The sequence below is a fragment of the Brachycentrus maculatus genome, unplaced genomic scaffold (genome assembly GCF_059751285.1).
Source record: "Brachycentrus maculatus isolate JH-2025_06_01 unplaced genomic scaffold, ASM5975128v1 h1tg000253l, whole genome shotgun sequence".
NCBI classification, from domain to species: domain Eukaryota; kingdom Metazoa; phylum Arthropoda; class Insecta; order Trichoptera; family Brachycentridae; genus Brachycentrus; species Brachycentrus maculatus.
In genome coordinates this window covers 469,341-493,347 of record NW_028281004.1, presented here as the reverse complement: position 1 = coordinate 493,347, position 24,007 = coordinate 469,341, and the positions used below count along the sequence as shown (strand labels likewise).

Genomic DNA, 24,007 nt, shown 5'->3' with positions numbered 1-24,007 from the left:
GTTTATTACACAACGGTAAAGTAGGTCTCTACCAAATGTTGTATATAGGCGTGTGGGCTGTGGAGCGGGACCGGGAGATACGCCGCGCCGCGGGAGGGAGCGAGAAGACGACGTGTGTGGAATGCGCCCAGGATTTTGATTTTGGGCTCATACTGGTTTACTATCAACTTGTCTTTTCTGACGGTGCCAAGTGCATTATACCATTTGTAGCGCAACAGTCACACGACTAGGGTAAAGTGGATAATGATTGCCCGCTTATCTCAATTTCTAATTGGAATTGTTGCAGATTTTGTTACCTATATTTATTGACCTTGATCTTTAATCATATGAAGCAAGGTGTTAATCACCTTGCTTTCTGCGCTTGAGATTCTTGGATATATCCAAAAGTATATACATATAGTGGAATATTTTTCACTCAATTTTGTGTAGCCTGAGTACGGTCATGATAAGCGGTGTTGCATAAGCCGCAGCTAGATTTCAGAGTCACTTGGACGTTAGGTAATTTAATAAAATGAGAAAGAGTTTAGGGCGAAGAACGTTACTGCTGCATATATGGAAAGCAAATGAAAAAAATTCAAAGAACTTTTACACCTTTTGTCCTCAAGGAATTGTACGAGGATGTGTATGCAACCTCGAGCGCCATAGCCATTATTTAAAAAAATTAACTTTTTTTTAAATTACATAAAATAAGAAAATAATAAAAATACTTTTTACAAAACGATATGAACTTCAAACATTACATTAGAATTTTAAAATATTACACTTGGTGGCCCAATAAATTTAAGTAGGTATTAATTTTAATCACATGTACAATAAAATACGATATATTTTCGTAGGGTACAGTTTCATTTTTTTTAAATACCAACTGCTAAATTATAAATCTTCTTCTTACCCATCTGCGATCAATGGTGCATAGGGCACTGGATCGTTTAGTCATAGTAAGTATCATCTCCATCGATCGTGATAGTGAAAATAATAAAAATTCGATAATTTACGTAGCGCCATTTTCGTAAAATACTACCTCAAGGGCGCTTATATTTATAATATCTCTATTAAACATCGAATCTGTAACCTTCGGCATAGTAAGTAAATAAATCATAACATTACTGAGGCGAACAGATTTAAAGCAGTTATCGTAAATTCGCCGTATCTTTTTTCTGTAAAAATTTAGATGGACAATAACTGTAGAGGCCAATAAATGTAATAGTGGCCAATAATTGTGCATCCAACTCTATCGCACTTGTTGCGTGTAAGTAGCACTTTACCTACACTGTGAGATTCCAACAAGAATGTATTGCTTATTACGGATGAGGGGAGTGTCTTCATTCTATCATTCTCCATCCGTCACCCGTAGCTCTCTAATCGGACCGATCGTCGATTTAAACGTGTGAACGTTGCCTTTTTTTATTACTAACGTTAATCCGCCATAATTTCGAATTTTATTTAGCAATATGCGAACACGGAAATAGGAAATATCATTTGTTGAATGTCACCTGCCGGAATCTTGTAAGATTCATATAAGATCCCAACATTTCAAAAATTATAATTAAAGTTTAACTTTGTTTTAAAATCACTGTATATTTAAAATTACTGTAAACAGTGATTTTAAAACAAAGTTACATTTTAATTATAAAATGGAAAATCACAAAGTTAGTGCTTGAATTATAAATTATATTTTAAAATTTATTTTTCAACCAAATTTGTTGTACATTCCAACGTTTTCACTGGTTTTAAATGAACCTTCTTTAGGCGCGGTAGAACCTAAAGAATTCGCCTGGATCAGACACAAAGGCGAAACGTTTCTCCTTTTCCAAATTCAACCGGTAGTTGAAAGGATTATCCGCCTCCGTAGTGTAATAGTCAGGATGCACAGCTAACGTACCGGGTTCGATTCCCAGGTCGAATAAATATAAGTGATTTTTTCAGTCATTAGAATACTTGAACTTTGATGTGTTACTTGAGCCCAGTACAAAAAATTATTTAGATCTGTATTTGGTCTACAATAATGAACGTATCGACATGATTCATTGTTTCCCTGACAGGTGACACTTATTGTCACGATAAGTTCATTATTGTAGACCAAATACAAATTTAATTTTTTTTTGTACTGGGCTCAAGTAACACATCAAAGTTCAAGTAGCCCCATTCTACGGTACATATTTTAATATATTCAACATTTAAGTGTGTCCAAATACTTTTTTACAAATCTGGATTATCTCCAATCAGGGGTTATTTTTTGTTACATTATTTTTGACATCTCAACATATAATATAATAAAATAAAACCCTTATCCGCACCCCAATGGTGCATAGGGCACTGCTTCATATAAACACAGTATTATCTTGTTCGTTTACATATGAAGGAAAGGTGATCATCCCTCCGCCTCAGGCACCAGTCCAGGGTGATATTGAATAAATATTACAGTGAAAAAATCACTTATATTTATTATTTGACCCCCCCTGGGAATCGAACCCGAGACCTCCAGAACGGTAGCCGAGCGTGCTGACCATACCACTACGGAGGTGGACAAAATGGACAACATATATGAAGAAGAATATAGGCCCACACTTCCATATTCTTCTTCATCTTTATTGAGATGTAAAAAAAATAATGTAATATTTATTCAATTTTACCCTGGACTGGCACCTGAAGCGGAGGGTTGATCACCCTTCCTTTGTGTGTTTACGATCTAGATAACACCACGTTTATATTATGCAGAAAAATGTCTTCTTCTTCTTCTTCTTCTGCTTAGTGTAGGCTTTGTTGCCTGTTTTTAAGAGGGATTAGTAACCTCCTGCGATGTCGATTCCCAGCTATCGATCCATCTCTTCGGTGGTAAAATGTTTATATTCTTAATTTTTCTCTCTTTTTTGTGTGTATATAAGGTTAAAATGGTTAAAAACAATAAAAAATCTATTGAAAAAGAACTCCACCGACAAGACACACACTCTGCAATTTTTTTAAATATGTTTAAAATTGTGATTAAAATAAATGTACAATGATTAAAGAAAACACTTGTTTTTTACCACTTGAGTTTTATTAACGACTACATGTTTCAGAAGTTAAACTTCCATCATTCAGGTCTGTATAATAATGTTACTATACAGACCTGAATGATGGAAGTTTAACTTCTGAAACATGTAGTCTTTAATAAAACTCAAGTGGTAAAAAACAAGTGTTTTCTTTAATCATTGTAACATGTCTTACCACAAAGTTAATGCCGAAACAATAAATAAAAATAAATGTATACAATTTATGTTAGTAAAAAAATAAAAATTCATCTACCACGGAGTTGGTCGTACAGTGCGATGTGGGGGAGTCTGGATGGTTCCATTCTCCTCACATAGAGAAAAGTTTTAAGCTTTAAATTGATATATAATGTATCATGCTTAGGAAAACAATAACGCTGTATATATTTTTAATTTTGGGAAACTTGTTTTATGAATGACCCTCGCACAATAAACCAGAAATAAAACAAATGTATTTTAAAAACAATTATGCATTTATTGGTAAACTTAATCATATATATTACATTTCATGATATTTATAAAGTCCAGGTATTTTAACGCATTTACAGTTTTGTGCCGGGTTGTGGTCCCGTGGTTAGTGTCGCGGACTCTTAAGTCAGAGTTTCTCGGTTGGAACCCACTCTACCACAATTTTACACCTATTTCTAATAATGAGCCGCTTAGGCTCACAGAAATACAAATAATGTAGTATGAAATTGAAATATGAAGTGAAAATAATAAAAACATAAATATTTCCCTATTAAAAAACAACAAAAAAATCATATCGAAATCTCTTAAGAAATAATAGTAAGCCCTATGCAGAAAAGACTTTTACAAAACTCAAGCAATTATATGACGGAAAGATTAATTGTATCCCTATATAAGATTTGTTAAGATCCAAAATACCCCAGTAAGTGAATTAATTAAAGTCCAGGTATAAGTATTTTATTGTAAAACCTTTATACTGTAAATTGTTATTGTATCTGTTGTATGTAATGTTTATTGCTCACTCCTTTCAAGAATGTCATATATATGATGTTGTTGAAAGGAGTGAGCGATATTTGATAATATAGACAAAGTAAGGGAAAGAGTTCTGAGTATATGATATTACAGGACAAGACCCCACAAGATGGACACTTAAAATTTTAAGATGGAGACCTTGGGAGAATAAAAGAGGCGTCTGAAGACCTTAAAAAAGATGGTCCGACGACATAGCCGCTGTAAGGGGTAAAAACTGTCTGCAAGCAACAACAGACTAAAAAAATGGAAGGCCTATATCCAGCAGTCGAAGACAGAAGGCTAAAGATGAAGAAGAATAACATATTGCGAGAAAAATTATGGAGGAGAAATAGTAGATAGTAAGAGCATTTCAATGTCCTTTCACATTTCAAGCACATTTTTATTACTCATGTTTTAACTAAATACTACATAATTTTAATTATATTTATTCTTGTCAAAGTGTATTATTTGACTAAACCAATGAACCAAAATTAAAATAGCCCATGATATTTAAGTCATTTTCATCTAACTTACTATACCACTATTATTTTTAAATTAAATTCTATTTTAAAAAGTCAATTGTTTGTCAAAAACTTATGTTTCTCCTAATTAATTTCACATATATTTATATATTGTTACATAACATTTACATAAGTTTATTAAACGCATTGTTTGCGGGAAACACTTACAAGCGTCTTACATACTGTTGGTAGAGAGCGGGAGATGTCTATAAGAGTTCTATTTGCTTACTTTTGGTAGGGCCCGAGAGATGCCAAAAAACATTGTATAGATGGGAATTGGGTTTGCAACCGCAAGCCACCACTTGTGATTGGTATACGACTATAATTAGTAAAATTAATAAGGGTCGGAGTTGATGATAAGACCACCCGACAACAATGTGTCAACACATTGTTTGCGGAAACGCTTATAGGTGTCTTTTACATACTGCTGGTAGAGAGTAGGACACGCTTTAGCTTATTTTGGTAGAGCGCGAGAGATGACAAAAAGCGTAGTACAGATCCGAATTAGGTTTGCGGTTACTTGTTATCAGTATAGGACCCTAATTAGTGAAATAATTAGGGTTGGGGTTGATGAAAAGACCGCCCGACAACAATGTGTCAACACATTGTTTGCGGAAACGCTTATAAGTGTCTTTTACATACTGTTGGTAGAGAGTAAGACACGCTTATAAGCATTATACATATTTGCTTATTTTGGTAGAGCGCGAGAGATGACAAAAAGCCTAGTACAGATCCGAATTAGGTTTGCGGTTACTTGTTATCAGTATAGGACCCTAATTAGTGAACTGATTAGGGTTGGGGTTGATGAAAAGACCGCCCGACAAGAATGTGTCAACACATTGTTTGCGGAAACGCTTATAAGTGTCTTTTACATACTGTTGGTAGAGAGTAGGACACGCTTATAAGCATTATATTTGTTTATTTTGGTAGAGCGCGAGAGATAACAAAAAGCGTAGTACAGATCCGAATTAGGTTTGCGGTTACTTGTGATCAGTATAAGACCCTAATTCAGTGGTTCTCAACCTGGGTTCGATGAAACCCCAGGGGTTTGGTGAGTCAGTCTCCCGGGTTCGGCGGAGGTCAAAACACACACCGACTTACTATACGATATTATGAAAACAGATAAGACGTACAATATATTCATTTACCCAATAGATGTAGTATATTATTTGAAAGGAATATATCAAATATTATGTAAAATTATATCACGTACGATATGTTCATTTCTCCAATAGGTTAAGTATATTATTTGAAAGGAAGATTTCAATCTGGCAATATTTTTTTCCAATTAAGGGTTTGGTGAACGCGCATATGAAACTGGTGGGGTTCGGTACCTCCAACACGGTTAAGAACCACTGCCCTAATTAGTGAAGAAATTAGGGTCGGGGTTGATGAAAAAATCATAAATATGTGTATATTTATTAAAATCTATTTTCAATAACCGTCCGATTCATGCTCCCAGGAGAGCAGAGAGTTCATGGAGGCGAGGCCGGCAGTCGACCAGTTCTCGAGGGGGTCTGGCGGAGAAGTCGGCTCTTCACTCTTCTTCCAGTCTTGTTTCTTCCCCTTACTGTGATGGGCAGACTTGACTCTCTTCCTCGATGCTATTCTAGACTCTTCGTTGACAGGAACCATGGGAGCCACTCTACCGGAACAGAAGGCACATTTGTATCGTTACATATTTTTAAAAAAAGCCAAGTTCATATTTAAACCGTTGCTGAGATTTTGCCTTATGTAAATATTATGAAATTGCTAAAGACTTCTTTGCTGAAATGATATTTTTTATTGGGTGTGCACAAAATCAACAATATTTTTCCCAAATATTTACCCATTTTACCATTTCTTTCTGGCATTTATGAAAAACATACCAAATTACTCTAATAAAACAGCATAGTGATAAACATAATTATATTAGTAAACATTCATTCATTCAAACCTTTATCCGCACCCCAATGGTGCATAGGGCACTGCATCATATAAACGCAGTGTTATCTTGATCATTAACATGAAGGAAAGGTGATCAGCCTTCCGCTTCAGATACCAGTCCAGGGTAGTATTGAATAAATATTAGAGTGAAAAAATCACTTATATTTATTTGACCCTCCCTGGGAATCGAACCCGGGACCTCCAGCACGGTAGCCGAGCGTGCTGACCATTATACCACGGAGGCGGACGAAGGCGGAATAAACATACTTATATTAAAAAAATAAACGCAGTTTGAGGGGAAAAAAAACATACAAGAATATGACAAGGTTGTATGAAATTGGTTCATTTTTTTAAGTTTTCACTTTTGATGCGCATCTTTCAATTGATAAACATTCTAATTTCATTGTCACTATCAGTTCTTTGAATATAACAACAGCAAAAAATGTGTGTTTTTTAAATTAATTTATCATCACTATTGTATGGGCGAAAACAATAGATTTCTATCAATCAACCATCACGCCGCTTCTCCGCAGGGGTAGGCAGAGAGAAAAGAACGCCTCACCACTCTGTATTTGCAAACATCCTTCGTCTCTTCCACGTTCATGCATCTCCTCACACATACTCCCTGTTTATTTTGACTCCTAACCTGACCACTATAACTGATCTAAGGTCAGGTTAGATTATGACGAAAATGTACATCTATTTTTCACTGAAAATAAGTTAAATTTGTGAACATTATGGACAAATTAGAACATTTTAAATACGCACACTGCGTACATATATAAAAATACGCTGGCGTCACTATATCTACGGACCGCACTTTTAACAAAGTATACCAGAGTCAATTTATCAATTTTCAGCATTCTAATTATAAGTATGATCCTCTAACCCTTATTATTTATTTGTTCACACATTTTGACGCACTGAGATGCTTCATTGTTGTTTACGGAACTCATACCATACCTGTTATATCGGGCAGTTTTGGGCCGTACTCGCGTTTTCCGTTTCTCTACTTTCCTCCTATCCTTACTGTAAGTTTCTTCCTCTTCTACAAAGCGTCCGTTTGTGTTCTCGTTGTTCCCACTCTCCACTTCTATGCCGGACCCTTCTCCTGCAAAAAAGAAAACAAAATATGAAACAATTGGAAGCAAAGAAACCATTACCTAAAATTGGTTGTGATATTTTAGCTCATAGTTAATACAAGAACTGTTGACAAAATGTCGCCAGTGGACATCCTGGGCACAAGATCTACTGAAATTCGTCCAATTTTAAACACGTCTGCAGTAAACTTTAATTCAGTGCCAAAAATGTTGATTAATCTATACAACAAAACACGCGAGCTGTGTGGCACGATAGGACACATGCGTCGTCTGTCAACACTGCTCCTTCAAAAGTTTTAGGTGATATCAAATCAGAATCTTTCAATGTCTCCATGATCGGCTCTTCATAGGCTTCAAGTAGAGAAATTATCCATTTAATAGTTGAATAAAGCATTTCCGAACAATGTATTGGCTTTGGTTAAAATAGCAAACCTTTGATGAAGACAGCCTTCTCGGCTATGGTGTCCATGTGGCGCGCCGACAGCGCGGCGCCCCCGACGGCCTGCTCTATGTTGTGCGGCCGCACGTCCTTCAGGGCGAGCGTCCTACGAATCTCCGCTACCTCTGACTCTTGCGACACATTCGCTATCCTGTAAACATGCTCCGGATGAGTATTGGACTACAGCTGTTGATTGTTATAAATTAACATATTTTTATATGTCAACAGAAGAAGAATATGGAAGTCTGTATATTTACAGGGCTCATGAAGTACTGATCATCCAAGAATTACACGAGATCTAAAGCGGGGTACCAAAAAACCCCAGTGACTATTTGTATGGAAGTCGTATTACGCAACTCATAACTCAAGAGTCACGGAAAACCTTTCCAGAGCGCAGCCAGGCGCTAACTAAGCGAGAGCGAGACGATAAGCAAGAGACCAGAAATCAGATCAAACGAAAGCGGAGTAATCTAACTGTCTCGCTCTCTCCTTGTAATAATACCACATTTATTAGAGTGAAAAAAATAACATCAAAATTAATATTCTGATATGTATAAGTACGTAGAAATCGTGATACTGACTGGTTGTGCTTTATTCCAAAAACAATATTTTAAAACACTAAACAATTTGAAATTACAAAAATAAAAAAAAGGAAAAATATTCTTCAATTTTATTTTTGAGATTACAGAAAATATGGAGTAAGTAGCTCTAATAATACATAAGTTATGGAATCAAAATTCATGTATGGGGGATTTCGATCACCTTGTTTGAGCCGGCTAGGTTAAGTTATCACTTGACACACGTTTTACATTGACCATTCTATCTAAAAATGATTGACGAGTGTGTATGACCTGTATATGTTGGCCTCCGAGTTGTCGTGCTGGCGCGGGTCGGGGTAGGGCAGGTCCTGGGGCGAGGGCCCCTCACAGGAGCTGCTGTCGGCAAGGCGCAGGCGCGCGCTGCGGGCCCCACTGCGCGTCCCGCGCCCCGCGCTGCGCTTGCTGGCGGAACGCGCGCGCCGCGTACGCGCCGAGCGACCCAGCAGTGGGGCCTCTGCAACAGGTATCAACTCATCAATTACAGAGCTATGACGTATACTTTATATAGATGGCATTGCAAACTTTGACAATACAGCTCTAATAGAGGAAAGATTAGATATCGTATTGCCATTGCCAAAAGTGTCATGTCTAAGCTAGACAAAATCTGAAAAAAACCGGGATGTGAGTAACAACACCAAGGTAAAGCTTTTCAGGAGTTTGGTCCACTTCATTTTTCTCTATGCCAAAACATGACCCATGAAAACAGCAGAAAGGAGAAAAATTGACGTATTCAAAATGGTGTTGGAGGCGCATGCTTCGAATTCCATGGACATCTAGACGCACCAACAAGTCCATTCGTCAGGAGTTACGCTTGGATGGCTTGACTCTGGCCATTGTCTATATACGACGGATTCTTCAGTTCTTTAGACACGTTGCGCGTGGCAATGTAGCGGGAAATGACTGGTTGTGACAGAGGGGAAGAGAGGGAGGGGAAAACTCCCCCACACGATGGACCGATCAAGTTAAGGCAGCAGCAGGCACCTCAGTGGTTAAAGCGCTACGTGCAGCGCAGTCAAGGGATAACTGGAGAAGAGTCATTGCTTCCACAAGGGTCACAATCCTCAGTAATGAGGAGTAAGACGAAGAAGAAGTTAGATTCAACAATAACAAAAGTCAATTAAACAATTCTACATCGCTCACTTCTTTCAAGAAACTTGATTTTTCAGGAGAACGTTTTTAAAGTTTAAAAATATAATATGTATAATGTATTAAAAATAAAGTACTAGCCTGTGAATTACTATTAATAAAAATAAATTACTAGCCTGTAATTGAAGTTTTTACTGTGCAACAGATCTTTTTAGGTAAAACCTGAATGTTTTTTCTCAATTTGAAAAATATTAAGTATATTTAAAAAAATAATTAAACAATACCATTTCTTCAAAATGCAAAAACAACACTTTCTACCCTGTAGCGGGTAAATATTAAGTTAAAAATATGCCTCTTTTGCTGGGATATAGTACATTTTCTGGGCATTCTGAAAATATGCACAACTCAAAATTGACGATTTTTGATTTATGACGTTCTTGAAAGGAGTGAGCGATATAAGAATACTTTATTGTACAGTAGAGAAAAGTTATTTCAAATATGGAATTGTTTACCTACCACCCTCTTTAGTACACTCAACAGATATACAGTTATAACTTGTATGCAAGTGAGAAAAATAAAGAAAAACAGTTTCAAAGGATTATGGATTACTACTTATGGGATTGAGGCAAGAGCAGATACTTCCAGAACAAAATCTCGACTTCGAACCTCCGAAATGAAGACTCTCCGATCCATAACCGGAAACACATTGCGAGACCGAGTAAGAAATATCGACATTCGGAGCATGCGTAAGACGGAGGATATCGTGAGGTGGGGACGACAATGAAGGCGATACTGGAAGGAACATATAAACAGAATGTTAGAAGACAGACTTCCACGTATTGCCCTCCAAGGCAACCCTGAAGGACGCAGAGCCCCAGGTAGACCTCCGAAAAGATGGAAAGACAGCTGGGAGTCGACATCCCAAGAACGACATGCGGAGGCACAAACAGATCCTTAGGATCTACAAAAAGAAGAAGAAGAAGTTTCAAAGGTTTGAGAATCTCACCGCCGAGTCCTTCGCTGTCACTTGGCTCCATGGCTGAGAGCTTCTTCTGCCTCTTGTCGCCCGCGTGCCAGTCCACCTTGGGGCCCGCGGTAGCCTCCACTCCAAACAGATTGGTCAGGGCCCCCGCGACGCTCACCGTCGGGGTAGTCTTCGCCTTGGGCTTCAAATGACATGAAAAGATATTTAAATAATTCAAACATTAACTCTTTGGTTAGGTTAGACTTTTGGGGTTACAATACCAGAAAAGTAAAATGTACATATTTCATGATTTATAACACTGTGTGCCATTGTTTTACTCAAATGAAATTATATGTCTGAATGTATTTAACTAAATATATGTAACATTATAAAAATCACTAACTAAATGACTAATAAGCAAAAGATGCTCGCTTAGTGTCCACCTCCTTTTTACGCCGTATGCATAACAATGAAGATAACATAATTCGCTGATATAATTGACGACATCCGGTTTTGAAAGAAATAACGTAGGGGTGCGTATAATTAACTTTTCTCATACGGTGCTAAAAGCTTCCACGTGCACCGGCGATATGTATTTTGTACACCATATGAAAATGTGGTTAAAAATGGGAAAAATGTGAATATTTTTAAATGTTGATTTTATTGACCATAGTTCAAGTTGAAATGTAACAACTTTGTAATGTTAGCTCTGGCAATTACCTAAAAAAAGGGGTAAAAACATTGCAAGTAGCCGCAATAGCTAACGTAGCGACACGACCACCACAAGAGACGATCTGCACACTACTGGCGCCTGGCGGAGTAAACACACACGTTGCGACATACTTACAAAGCGTTTGTGTATTTGTGATTTTATTCCTGATTTTTTCACAAATTATTTATTTCCGTCGCTGCAAATGAATAACTTTATATTAAAATACTTTTATATAATATATGATTATATTACGAAGCAATGCAAAAATTCTGAGGACGTATCTATTTTATTTTATACGGATATTCTCATTTGAAAAGTGGAGTTATAGTTAATACATATCACCGGGAGGGGAAGGTTAACAAATAAATAAATAAAGTATTTTTTTAGTTATACAAAATATGTATTATATTTGTATCAATTTATTGCATATTATTTATTAATGTTTTCAAATAATATCACAGCTTTACACAACTTACTCTTCACAGAAACAAAATTGGTTTAGTTTACTTTGTTTTTCTCGTTTCTGTTTAAGTATTTTTGTAACAGAAATTTTAGTAATATTACAGCTAATTGTAAGGTATAAATGATCATTCAATTATTAATATTGATATAAAACTTATTAAAAAAAAAAAAACATAATTTCAATGGAAAATTTTTGCACAAGCCTGAAGGAATCCCTAACGTACTGTGCAAAATGTACCTGATACTTAACCTGATAAATCATGACGTCAGATTCAACAGATCTGGTATTTCTCGCTAGAGTACCGAAAGCCGATATATCGGATTTTGGTAACCAAAGAGTTAAAGTTACAGAATCACAGCTTTAAACAGACTCACCTTCATAATAGGAACAACTTCCTGAACGTGAAACAAATTAGCGGCTTCCACCGCGAGTGTCTTGATCTTATCCTCGTATTCCGACGAGTCTTTGGAGTCCGACAAGTGGACGATCTCCCTCAGCGGGTCGCTGTAGACCTTCAGCGGCTGCGAGACTTGCCCCGCGACGATACCGCAACCGGCAATCGCCTGCTTCACAGACGTCGCAGTCGCCGGGCCGAGAATCGGCGGGGCCTTGCCATCCCCCAGGGCTTGAGGAACAGCAAAACTGTTGAGAGCACCTGCCGAAAGCCCCCCTGAAAGAAATCAATTGTTTAATCAATCTGAGGATAAGAGAGCTCATTCCCCAAAGAAAAAAAATAATAAAAGAGCAAAGAGAAAGATTCTTTTTGCAAAATAGAGGGTAAACAAGATGTGGGCAGAAGACAGGATCAACCTGCCGATGGTTATGGCTGTAGGAAGAGCTACCGCTATGTTGAACAATACCTCATTGGATATTGATCTGTTCCATGTGTCTGAAGGAGTTTTCCGAAGCGGGATTCTTCTACACCTTTAGCAATAGTTCTTGCATATTTCAGATTTTTGTATGCATTTAATGTTTTTGCTTTAAATTTTTTAGTTTGTAATGTATATGTTAATTGAAAATAAATAAATCATGCAGAATTGAATTGAATTGGCAGTTCTCCTGGCTCCGGAATATACAAGATTGGACAGGGATCATATATTTAAACTTCTTTTTCATCTTCTTAGTGTAGGCCTTGTGAACTGTTTTTAAGAGGGGTTAATCTCCCGTAATGTCGATTCCCAGCTGTCAATAAATCTCTTTAGTGGTCTGCCTGGAAGTCGTCTACCTTGTGGTGGTCGTGTGATGCAATGTGGGGAAGTCTGAATGGTTCCATTCTCTTCACATTTGCATACTATTGTCTTCTTCGATGCCCTCCCCACCTAACGACATCTTGACATAGAAAATATATTTAGCAAATGAACAAAACGAAGACGTCTAAAAATGAATTAGTACAACCAGAACCTAAAATCTTCTGTCGAAAGTCTATATAACCAGAAGGTAAGTATGAATAGAGATGTATGGATGTGAAGGAAGCTAGTGTTTGTCAGTACAGATGAGTGCGTTGTTCCATCCTCTCTACTTATATCTGCAGGAAAACATTGTGGTAGCAGTAGTAGGATAGAATTAAAAAAAAAAAAAACTTACTAACCATCACGCCGCTTCCCTGCAGGGGTAGGCAGAGAGAATAGAACGCCACACCACTCTGTCTTTGCAAACATTCCTCGCCTCTCCCATGTTCATGCATCTCCTCATACATACCCGCCGATTATTACGACTCCAAACCTGCACTTTCAAGTATTTGGCATACCTGATCGTGCCATGTTTTTCTCGGTCTTCCTCTGCATTTTTTCCCAATTACTTTCGCCTCATAATTTTTTATTACCGTTCTTTCCTCACTCATTCGTTCTACATGTCTTAATATTATCGATAATGCTTATCTCAGCTTTGCATTCCTTCCTTATTTCACTATTCGAACATCTATCATACATCGTTTTGTCGCACATTCTTCTGAGAGATCGCATAGGATAAATAGAATCAGATAGAATTTGTAAACAATTATTGCACTTAATCATAAAAGATCTGGAATATACGAGATTGGATGGGGATCAGGACCTGTTAAGAGCTGCCCGAGACAAGGACAATTACTCTCAAGTGATAGTCGACGTCAGGGGGACCTGACATGACACGCACAGAAGAAGAAGAATAATAAAATTAGGAAGATAGGTTACCGGTGTTAGCAGCCGTGGGGAACATGTCTGCGGTGGGCACCCTGACCGCCGGGTTGACGGCCTGCGGCGGCTTGCTGTTGCTCTGCAGCGTCAGCCCGTTGGCGCCGCCCATGTCCAGGTCGTGCGTGAAGGCCATTACGTCCAACGCCGTGGACAGCGCCTCCCCGAACCCGCCCGTGATGTTCTGCCCGCCTGACTGGAGCGTCGTGTCTGCCAGCGGCCTGTGTGCAAGATCAATCACGGTCACAACACGATTTAATCATTTGTTGGCTAGTTACATATTTTACAAACTGAACAAACCATGTTTTAAAATGTCATTAATATCTTACTACTCAAGAGATTAAAGTGGTATTACACAGTAAATGATGAATGATAAGGAGAGTGTTATATTACCATACCACAAAAACAATGCTTTTAATTTACAAAATATAAATTACAATCATGTCATAGGGTGTTTTTTTTCTTGCAAGTGGTGCAGTAATCTAAACAATGAGCTTACTTGATAGGTATTTTGGTTGGTGTAGATATGGAAGCTCTCCCCCACATTATCCTCCGAAGATCTTCACCCGTCATACCACGTTTCCTCAGCTCGTTGATTGTTACTTTCCCAACGCGCTAGAACAATCATTTGAAAATATTAATATATGCACAACCAATGCTGTTTGCAGACAATGTGTCCGAGAGTATGGTCAAAGCAGTTATTCTGCATAATTTTTAAATACTGTATGTGAAGCTAAGTCTAAATTGTACAGTTGTGTCCTTGGAACGTTGAAGAATGAAGAAGCGGAAAGCTGTTTCTTTTTATTTAAATCGGTGGGAACATGGACAATAGGAAGGAGGCTTTAGTCATTGTCATATTGTTATTATTGGAATATTCATTTTGTAACAGTAGAAATTCATATTAAAAACTTGGGATATTCAAGGACAAAGAGGGGGCAGAAGCTGTTTCTAATTCTTGGTGTCCAGTCTCCGGCGTACCTTCCAGTTGGTGACGGCCCCCTTCCTCTGCTTGGCGCGCGTCTTGGCCTTGGACTTGATGACCATGACGCCGCGCTGCTCATAGCGGGGGTCGTCCGAGGGCCCCAGCCCGATGGAGTACTCCTGCAGGTAGTGGTGCGCATCCGACTGCGGGACGGCCCTCTCCAGGGTCACCACTATCTTGGCCCACTGAAAAAAAAAATTCGTAAAGATAGCATCAAAAGGGCACCAAAAGACCAAAGTTCATATTTGTATGGAAATCCTAGTACGCAGCTCGCAGCAAATACCACCTTGCCACCAACTGAGTCATAGTCAACAACTGATTTTAAATTATAAAAATAAAAAAGGAAAAAATTCCCAATATTATTTTTAAGATTACAAAAAATATGGAGTAAATAGCTTTTTTAATACTACACTCTGTTCACAGATATGTAGCCTCTATTTGTATTTTTTTTATTATTATATATATATATATATATATATATATATATATATACTTTAATTAATTTAATTATATTATAAAACAATACCTATGAAAATGCTAAAACAACACTTTCTGCCCTGTAGCGGGTAAATATTAAGTCAAAAATATGCCACTTTTGGTGGGATATAGTACATTTTCTGGGCATTCCGAAAACATGCACAACTAAAAATTTACTACTACTACTACCATAACGCTGCTTCCCCACAGGGGTAGGCAGAAATAATAATTGACGATTTTTGATATATGACGTTGTTGAAAGGAGTGAGCGATATGTGATCATATTAAAACAATTGGGAACGTTTCTCACCTGCTTCATCCATTCTTTCTCCGACTGTTCTATAACGTGTGCATACGTATTACCCATCATGGCTATCAACATGTTTAGGAGAAGGATGGGCACAAACACCATGAATATGGCAAACACCGTCTTGCTCAGGTTCGGGTACGTTGTGAAACTCAAATCTGCATACTGAAATCAAATAAAACCCATCTTTATATGTAGTTCACAATATTTTCAGTATGTCCAAATCTCTGTTCGAAAATTTATGGTTTGTCTCTTCCTTTAGGAATTATTAGAAGGTGAACTCTACACATGTATAAAGTGGCCAATTAAACCAATATATGATAGGTTGTGACCTCTGTACATACCCAGACTTCCATATTCTTCTTCGTCTATGTTGGGGTATCAACATAGTTTTATGAGATTATACTATTTTATTATTTACAACGATCATCCACCAACATATAAGGCAAAATCAGATATAAAACAATACCATAGAACGGGGCTACTTGAACTTTGATGTGTTACTTGAGCCCAGAACAAAAAAGAGATTTAAATCTGTATTTGGTCTACAATAATGAACGTATGGTGACAATAAGTGTCACCTGTCAGGGAAACAATAAATCATGTCGATACGTTCATTATTGTAGACCAAATACAGATTTAAATTTTTAAAAATGTACTGGGCTCAAGTAACACATCAAAGTTCAAGTAGCCTACAGTAGTTCTACAGTACATAAAACATTCATTTTTGTAAACATACAACACGGAATATAAATTCATTATCATAAAACATAACATTTTCAGATAAAATCAATAATTTTAAAAGAAGCATTTAATACTTCCTTTTTTCATAAATTCATATTTCTATAATATATCAAAAAGAATTTTAAACATTTCTGATTCAATTGTTGGGTAATATTATATTGAAGTTTAGAATTTTATATTGAATTGTTGGGTAATATATCCAAAATTAAACACAGTTATTGGATTGAATTCTACTTTTATTTGAAAGTAGAATTCAATCCAATAACCGTGTTTAATTTTGGATATATTACCCAACAATTCAATATAAAATTCTACCAACTGTCTGCAGTTGCAATAAATAAATTTCTGCTTCAGTTTACAAAAAAGAAAAGAAAGACATAGTGTACACTGTTACATTAGTTTTTTTATTTTTCAAATTGTACCTAAATATTTGTTAAATTACACATAAACTGGAGTACTATTTTCAATACAATATTCAGCTGTTTTATTCAGAATCTGAGTAATGTAGTCGTTTTAAAACAAAATTGAGATTCTTGGTGTTCTTAACAGATTTAAAATAATATAAAAATCAGCAGTATTGCAAAGATATCAAGCAGTATTGAAACAGACATTCACAATTTTTACAACGAACATTGATTATTTTTGCAGTGGACATTCATCACTTTTGACTTTCAGCATTATTACAATGGACATTCAGCATTACTGCAGCTGTCATTTAGAATTATTAAAAAAGGCATTCACAACTTTTACAGAGAACATTCACCATTATTGAAATGGAAATTCAACATTATTGCAGAATTATTGAAATACACATTCACGGTAGACGACTCCTGAGCAGACCAACAAAGAGATGGATTGACAGCTGGAAATCGATATCGCAGGAGGCTAATCCCTCTTAAAAACAGGCCACAAGGCCTACACTAAGCAGAAGAAGAAAAAAGAAGACATTCATAATTTTTACAGCAGGCATTCATCAGTAATGCAATGCATTCTTATAGCAGTCAATTAGAATTATCGAAATAAGCATTCACGTTACAGCAAACATTAACCATTATTGTAGCAGACATTCATCATTATTGGAATGAACATTCAGCATTATTACAATAGCTATTTAAACAGCGAACATTCAACATAATTGCAGTAGGCATTCACCACTACTCAAGCGGACATTCACCATTATCGCAGCGACATTCAACATAATCGCAAAGGAGCATTATTGGATATATTATAATTTTGATATGATAATTGATTCATTGAATAAAAGTATATGTGGAAGTCCTCACCAAAAAGTTACATTTCCAATATTGCACAAAAAATCCTTTAAATGCAAATCTGTTCTGTTTACTGTATTCTATCGAAATTTTAATTAAAGTTGCGACAAAACGTGACTAATCCTCTGTTAAACCAACATGAAATCATTTAATCCCACCAAAACGTAACAATTTTACAAGCTAGAATTCCTGATCACTTAAAATCATTTATAATGGAAATGTAACGTTTTGGTTAGGACCTCTACATATCTTATATCGACGGCCCCTACGTAAAGTATTCTATCTGCAAATCTGTTACTTTACAGGAGAAAGCTAGAAGATTTTTTTCAATGTATTTTTATTTATTAATTAAAGGTTTTATCTGAAATTCTAAACTAGTATAAAATATTCAAAAACACGATAAATAATGTTTTATGTTTTGAATATTGAAAGCATTAACTTTGTGGATCATATTGATATATTATTTCGAGAAATAAAAATATTTTGTGTTCTGATCCACTCACATTTTTATTTAACCAGCTAGTTTCGGCAACAACCTGTTGCCCTCTTCAGGGTTACATTTATTACTAAATATATATATAAAAAGAAACAGTGTACAAGTTGTTGGGTTTCAAATGGGTAGTGGTGGGGGTAATGGTGTTTTAAGGAGGGGTAAGAGCAAGGAAGGTGATAACTCTGTTTAGGTTGGGTTTGATTTTATGGGAAATATATTAAAAATCGGACTTTGACTAACGTTTATTTGGTTATTAATTATATTTCATTTTTGTTTAACCGCTTTTTTTATTTCTAACACCTCTAAATTATTAATTTGGCTAGTTCTGTTATTACAATGCAAAATTTTTATCCCATCTTCAAAACTGAACGAATGATTATTAGATAAGATGTGGTCCGCGAATTCGGAATTCGGAATTCGCGGACCACATCTTATGTAATAATCATTCGTTCAATTTTGAAGATGGGATAAAAAAAAAAAATTTTTTAGAGGTGTTAGAAATAAAAAAAGCGGTTAAACAAAAATTAAATATAATTAATAACCAAATAAACGTTAGTCAAAGTCCCATTTTTAATATTTTTCCCATAAAATCAAACCCAACCTAAACAGAGTTATCCCCTTCCTTGCTCTTACCCCTCCTTAAAACACCATTACCCCCACCCCTACCCATTTGAAACCCAACAACTTGTACACTGTTTCTTTTTATATATATATTTAGTAATAAATGTAACCCTGAAGAGGGCAACAGGTTGTTGCCGAAACTAGTTGGTTAAATAAAAATGTGAGTGGATCAGAACACAAAGTATTTTTATTTCTCGAAATAATAATGTTTTAAATTGTTTTGAAACTTTATGCTTTGTCAAAATTAAGTAGTTAGCGTTTTAGGAGTTCAGTTCATTTCGAAAATTCCATGTAGATAGCGTCTTATACGCCTGAAAACTAGGCGTAATTTATTTTATATATTTTTTTTGTTTGTTTATATTTTTAGATGAGGGTCAGTTGATAACATACACCAAATATCTCAAAATTGACAAAAATATAGTTAGAGCACTTTACATAGGGCATGTCGATATTATAAATGAATTACAGGTATAACAAGAAATATTTTATGGTAATGACTGGACATCACATCTCTTTGACAAAATGCGGTTTTAATTTTATCCGTACACAGGACAGCAGGACGGCACCCAAGGTTAAAATTATTAAAAGAAATATCTCACACTTTGCGTACTTAATCTCGTAAGATTATTGTCGGGAGGTGTATCTGGTTGACGATTTACAGCCTATGTAAAAAATTAACAAATATATAGGTACCTACATACGAGAGACATAGCGCTCACTCCTTTCAAGAACGTCATAAATAAAAAAACTTGATTTTTTAGGAGAACGTTTTTATAGTTTAAAAACATAACACAATGTACTAAAAATAAATATCAAGCCACTTATTGAACTTTTTACTGTGCAACAGATCTTTTTAGGTAAAACCCGAAGGTTTTTTCTCCATTTGAAAAATATTTAGTATATTTCAAAAAATAATTAAACAATACCTTTTCTTCAAAATGCAAAAACAACACTTTCAGCCCTGGAGCGGGTAAATATTAAGTTAAAGATGTGCAGCTTTTGCTGGGATATAGTACATTTTCTGGGCATTCCGAAAACATGCACAACTGAAAATTGAGGATTTTTGATTTATGACGTTCTTGAAAGGATTGAGCGATATATAAAAATATATTATTTTTAAGGTGAATCATAGATATCGTAGTCATACAGGAGAAAGTGACCAAGTGAATTTTTTACAAAAACGTGATTATTGACTATTTGATATCTTACTAGCTATTACCCTGAAAAAAACCCAAAGCGATTTTAAACTTGGAAGTATAATATATTGACTTGTTAAAAATGACTAACTGCATTGATGTTTATTTTCTTGCCAAGCAAAAGCGACTTAAATGGCCCTCCTGAACATTTTACGTTTTGTTAGTTGGTCACTTTCTCCTGTACGACTATGAAATTAATATTAATTGTGTTTCTTTGGTGCGTATTTGGGAATCTCAATATATGAAATTTAACATTTGTTACAGGTATTAGTTTCTATTTTTGTCTTTAAAGATACAATAAATGAGTATTTCTTTTTTAACTTACGCTATAGTCGCCAAGAGTTATCTGAAACAACGCCATCCACGTACTTGGGTAGCTGCCAAACAGAGAATTCTTGACTCCAGGAAAACCTAAATTGGAAGGATGAATATCACTACAATACTTCAATTCAATTTAAAGATATTTATTTATTTCAACACATTTTCTAATCGTATGCTTGTTTTATGTATAATTTACCAAAATTATCTAACATCCGTCGGCAAACAAATTAAAAATGTTCGGAACGATATATTGTAGTTTTCGACTCCCATATTTATTGTTAATTCTTGGGACTATCAAACTGTGGGGGTCTGGCCACGCCATTTGGTGTTGTCAGGTTGACAACACTGAATTATACGAATTCGCCACGGATATTCCCGAGCGGATTCAACAAAAGCGGCCAACCGAAGCGCGGAGACCGAGATTCGTTGTATCGCTTGATTGCTGAAGGACGTATATTTAGCTTCATATTTTAATTCAAAGTTGCTTAATCAATTAGATTAATTTATAATAATTAATGTCATTAGTAATTAAAGTGTAAGAATTTATATCAATAAAAAAACTGTATGTAAGCATTTCTTTTAAATATCCTATTCTGGCTTCCCGCACAATAACACACAGAGGGTCTTCCAAAAAACCTTCGTTGTGTGTAAATCGTGTATCATGGTTGTGTACTAAAATATTTGAAATCCATATAGTTATTTCCAGTACGTAGGGTAGAAAAACTGACTAATCAGTGTTGGGTCGTTTACTGCGTAGGCTGCGAAAACCCGGCTAGTCGGCTTTTGGTAGTTAATATAATAAAAAATCAAAATTATCAAACGATCGGTACAGAAATTATGAATGAATTGCTTGTATTTTTTGCTACTAGTTCAAAGTTGCTTGGTTTTTAAGGTAAGTCTTTAAAAAAAAAAAGGTAAATAAAGTGTTAACCCTATCCGGTCCCCAAAATTAAAAAAAATCTAGGTAGACAGTTACAATTGGAAACAAATCTTTTGTCCTCTGCTCCACATACAGTTGTAATAGAGTGACAAAAATGTAAGCTTGGAATTTAAATAAATAATACTAATGATGAAAAAAAAAGTCAAATAACATCTGACATAGGACGGCTGTCCAAACTCAAAACACAGTAAGGGACATTTTTTTGTAGTACGTTTTTTTTGCATTTTTGGACTAAGTAGATTCTACTTAGTCCAAAAATGCAAAAAAAAACGTACTACAAAAAAATTTCCCTTACTGCGTTTTAAGTTTGGACAGCCGAGGACCTAAGAGGAAAAAAATCGATGTTGAATGAGATTCGACATTGGACCAGTAAGGGTTTAGATAACTTTGGTAACTTTATATTAATATGAAAAAAAAACGTAAATTGAGTACGCACCTTTATAGAGAAAATAGAAAGACTGCGAGAAGCCAAAGAGCACGATCATGTAGATGATGCCGAAAGTCAACATGTCACCCGTTATCATGCTGTATATCATGGTGACAAACGGACCCGTGAGTCGGACGGCGCTGCAAAAAATATACATAAATTGATATTTCATCCGTAGAATGAACAATCCAGTGTCGGATACGGAATAATGAAAAACAATTGTTAATTAATTTGACTGGGATTATAATGTGACATGTGAGAGGCAAATACGTAAGGAAGAGGCTTACCCCGCAAAAAACATTAGCAGGAACCACGATCCCGGAACGGCAAACACAAGTATGGCCTCTTCTGCCTCCCGGTCTCCAATCAGGCGGTATGGGATGCAGGCCAGTATCAGGAGGTTGGACACCAGGAAAATTGCCTTGGCTGGTGCGTGAGTCTGTAACCGAGCAACATAGACCAATGTTTTAGTTTATTCTTCACTTAACTCTTCAAGTCCAGGGAGGTATTGGTAAGGGCGGAGTACCCACTTAACTCCTCAAGTCCAGGGAGGTATTAGTAAGGGCTGATTACCCACACAACTCTTCAAGTCCAGGGAGGTATTAGTAAGGGCTGATTACTCACATAACTCTTCAAGTCCAGGAAGGTATTGGTAAGGGCAGAGTACCCACTTAACTCTTCAAGTCCAGGGAGGTATAAGGCTGTTCCAGGAACGCCGTAATATTTCAAGATAAGTTAAACTTAACAAAATTATAATTTTTTTGTATATATATTGATAGGATATTATGAAGACTATACTACCAAATGGCTTACTAGTCCTATGGATCATTGGGTACAGATAAGGGTAACAAGTAAGCAGAGACCCTCATTTACGTCTAAGCATTTATTTAGACTTATTATTACCTGCACCATATCTCAATAAATTTGTTTATTCGTGTCGGATATATCAATATTATCTTGATATAATTGTTAATTCAGTTAATAAGAAAGCATTTTTGCTTAGTAGTGCAATTATTATAGTGAAAACTAAGCACAGGCGTGAGGACTTCCACCTAGAATATTTCAAAATGGCCTTTAATTCCAATTAAAAATTATTTTACAAGTGTAATTGCAATTATTATAATGAAAAATCAGCACTGATGTGACGACTTGCACTTAGAATATTTCTAAATGGCCTTTAATTCCAGTTAAAAATTATTTTATTGCATTTGTCTGCCTCCGTAGTGTAATGGTTAGCACGCTCGGCTCCCGTACTGGAGGTCCTGGGTTCGATTCCCAAGGGGGGTTAAATAAATAAAAGTGATTTTTTCACTGTAATATTTATTCAATATTACCCTGGACTAGTACCTAAAGCGGAGGGCTGATCACCTTTCCTTCATGTGTTAACGATCAAGATAACACTGCATCTATATGATGCAGTGCCCTATGCACCATCGGGTGCGGATAAGGGTTTGAAGAATATTGCAAAGCAATCTTGGATATTCATGGTCGATGGTTAGCTAGTTACCAGCTGCTTGAGGAAGGCCACCAGGCCCTGGTTCTTGACCTCGTCCCCCTGCTGCAGCAGCACGTAGCTGAGCACGCCGGCCAGCGTGCCGAGCTCGCAGGCGTAGCGCAGCGCCTCCTGGGCGGAGCGCGGGACGCCCAGCAGCGGGGCGCCGCGCTCCGAGGGCCGCAGGTATACAGCCAGGGACAGGCACACCAGGTGGATGAATAGAATCAGCAGGCGTTTCAGGAACTGGTTCTGCAATCGCACAATGGGTTAATTTGGGGGTCAGAAGCTCTTGGACCAAAAGAGTCAAACATGAGTGGAAAACGGTTTGGAAATTTTTGGAGACATTTTTAATAATTTGATTGAATTTCAAGTATTTTGTAAGTAACAGATTTTTTATTAGAGATGCATTTTGGCGCAGATTTTCACATTTTAAGGCGGGAACTGACCGGAGCATTTCGTCGAGACATAATGTCGTAACGTCGCTCGCGGTGAGCATCCAAATTCAGATGGAGCACTCGGAACGCTGTACTGACTATACGAATGCTCGTATCGTTATGTGTTACGTCACAACCAAATGACTCCAGTCAGTCCCCACCTCTAGATGTATAAATCAACACAAAAAGATTTTGATAACACCCTTTTCTATTAATATAAAGGTTTTTTTTAAGTACCTCTGTTACTCGAAAAATATTTAAAGTTACCTTTTAACATTCAACGATTTATGTATTTTAATTTGCATTTTTCATTT

The 24,007-nt window shown here is 36.3% G+C and overlaps 1 protein-coding gene across 1 annotated transcript in view; it reads right to left on the bottom strand.

The window, feature by feature from the left end:
* Nucleotides 1-3,483: 3,483 nt before the first annotated feature.
* iav (transient receptor potential cation channel subfamily V iav) overlaps nucleotides 3,484-24,007 on the bottom strand; it is a 34,611-nt gene continuing 14,087 nt past the window's right edge. The window contains exons 9-22 of the mRNA XM_088265627.1: nucleotides 23,272-23,508; nucleotides 22,052-22,203; nucleotides 21,774-21,904; nucleotides 20,402-20,487; nucleotides 15,755-15,916; nucleotides 14,964-15,152; nucleotides 14,485-14,600; nucleotides 13,986-14,206; nucleotides 12,192-12,487; nucleotides 10,685-10,844; nucleotides 8,845-9,046; nucleotides 7,987-8,144; nucleotides 7,418-7,565; nucleotides 3,484-6,173 (exon numbers count right to left, since the gene is read on the bottom strand). Coding sequence (XP_088121753.1) covers nucleotides 5,963-6,173; nucleotides 7,418-7,565; nucleotides 7,987-8,144; nucleotides 8,845-9,046; nucleotides 10,685-10,844; nucleotides 12,192-12,487; nucleotides 13,986-14,206; nucleotides 14,485-14,600; nucleotides 14,964-15,152; nucleotides 15,755-15,916; nucleotides 20,402-20,487; nucleotides 21,774-21,904; nucleotides 22,052-22,203; nucleotides 23,272-23,508 — 2,469 coding nt within the window. The 3' untranslated portion in view covers nucleotides 3,484-5,962. The remainder of the gene's footprint in view (nucleotides 6,174-7,417; nucleotides 7,566-7,986; nucleotides 8,145-8,844; nucleotides 9,047-10,684; nucleotides 10,845-12,191; nucleotides 12,488-13,985; nucleotides 14,207-14,484; nucleotides 14,601-14,963; nucleotides 15,153-15,754; nucleotides 15,917-20,401; nucleotides 20,488-21,773; nucleotides 21,905-22,051; nucleotides 22,204-23,271; nucleotides 23,509-24,007) is intronic.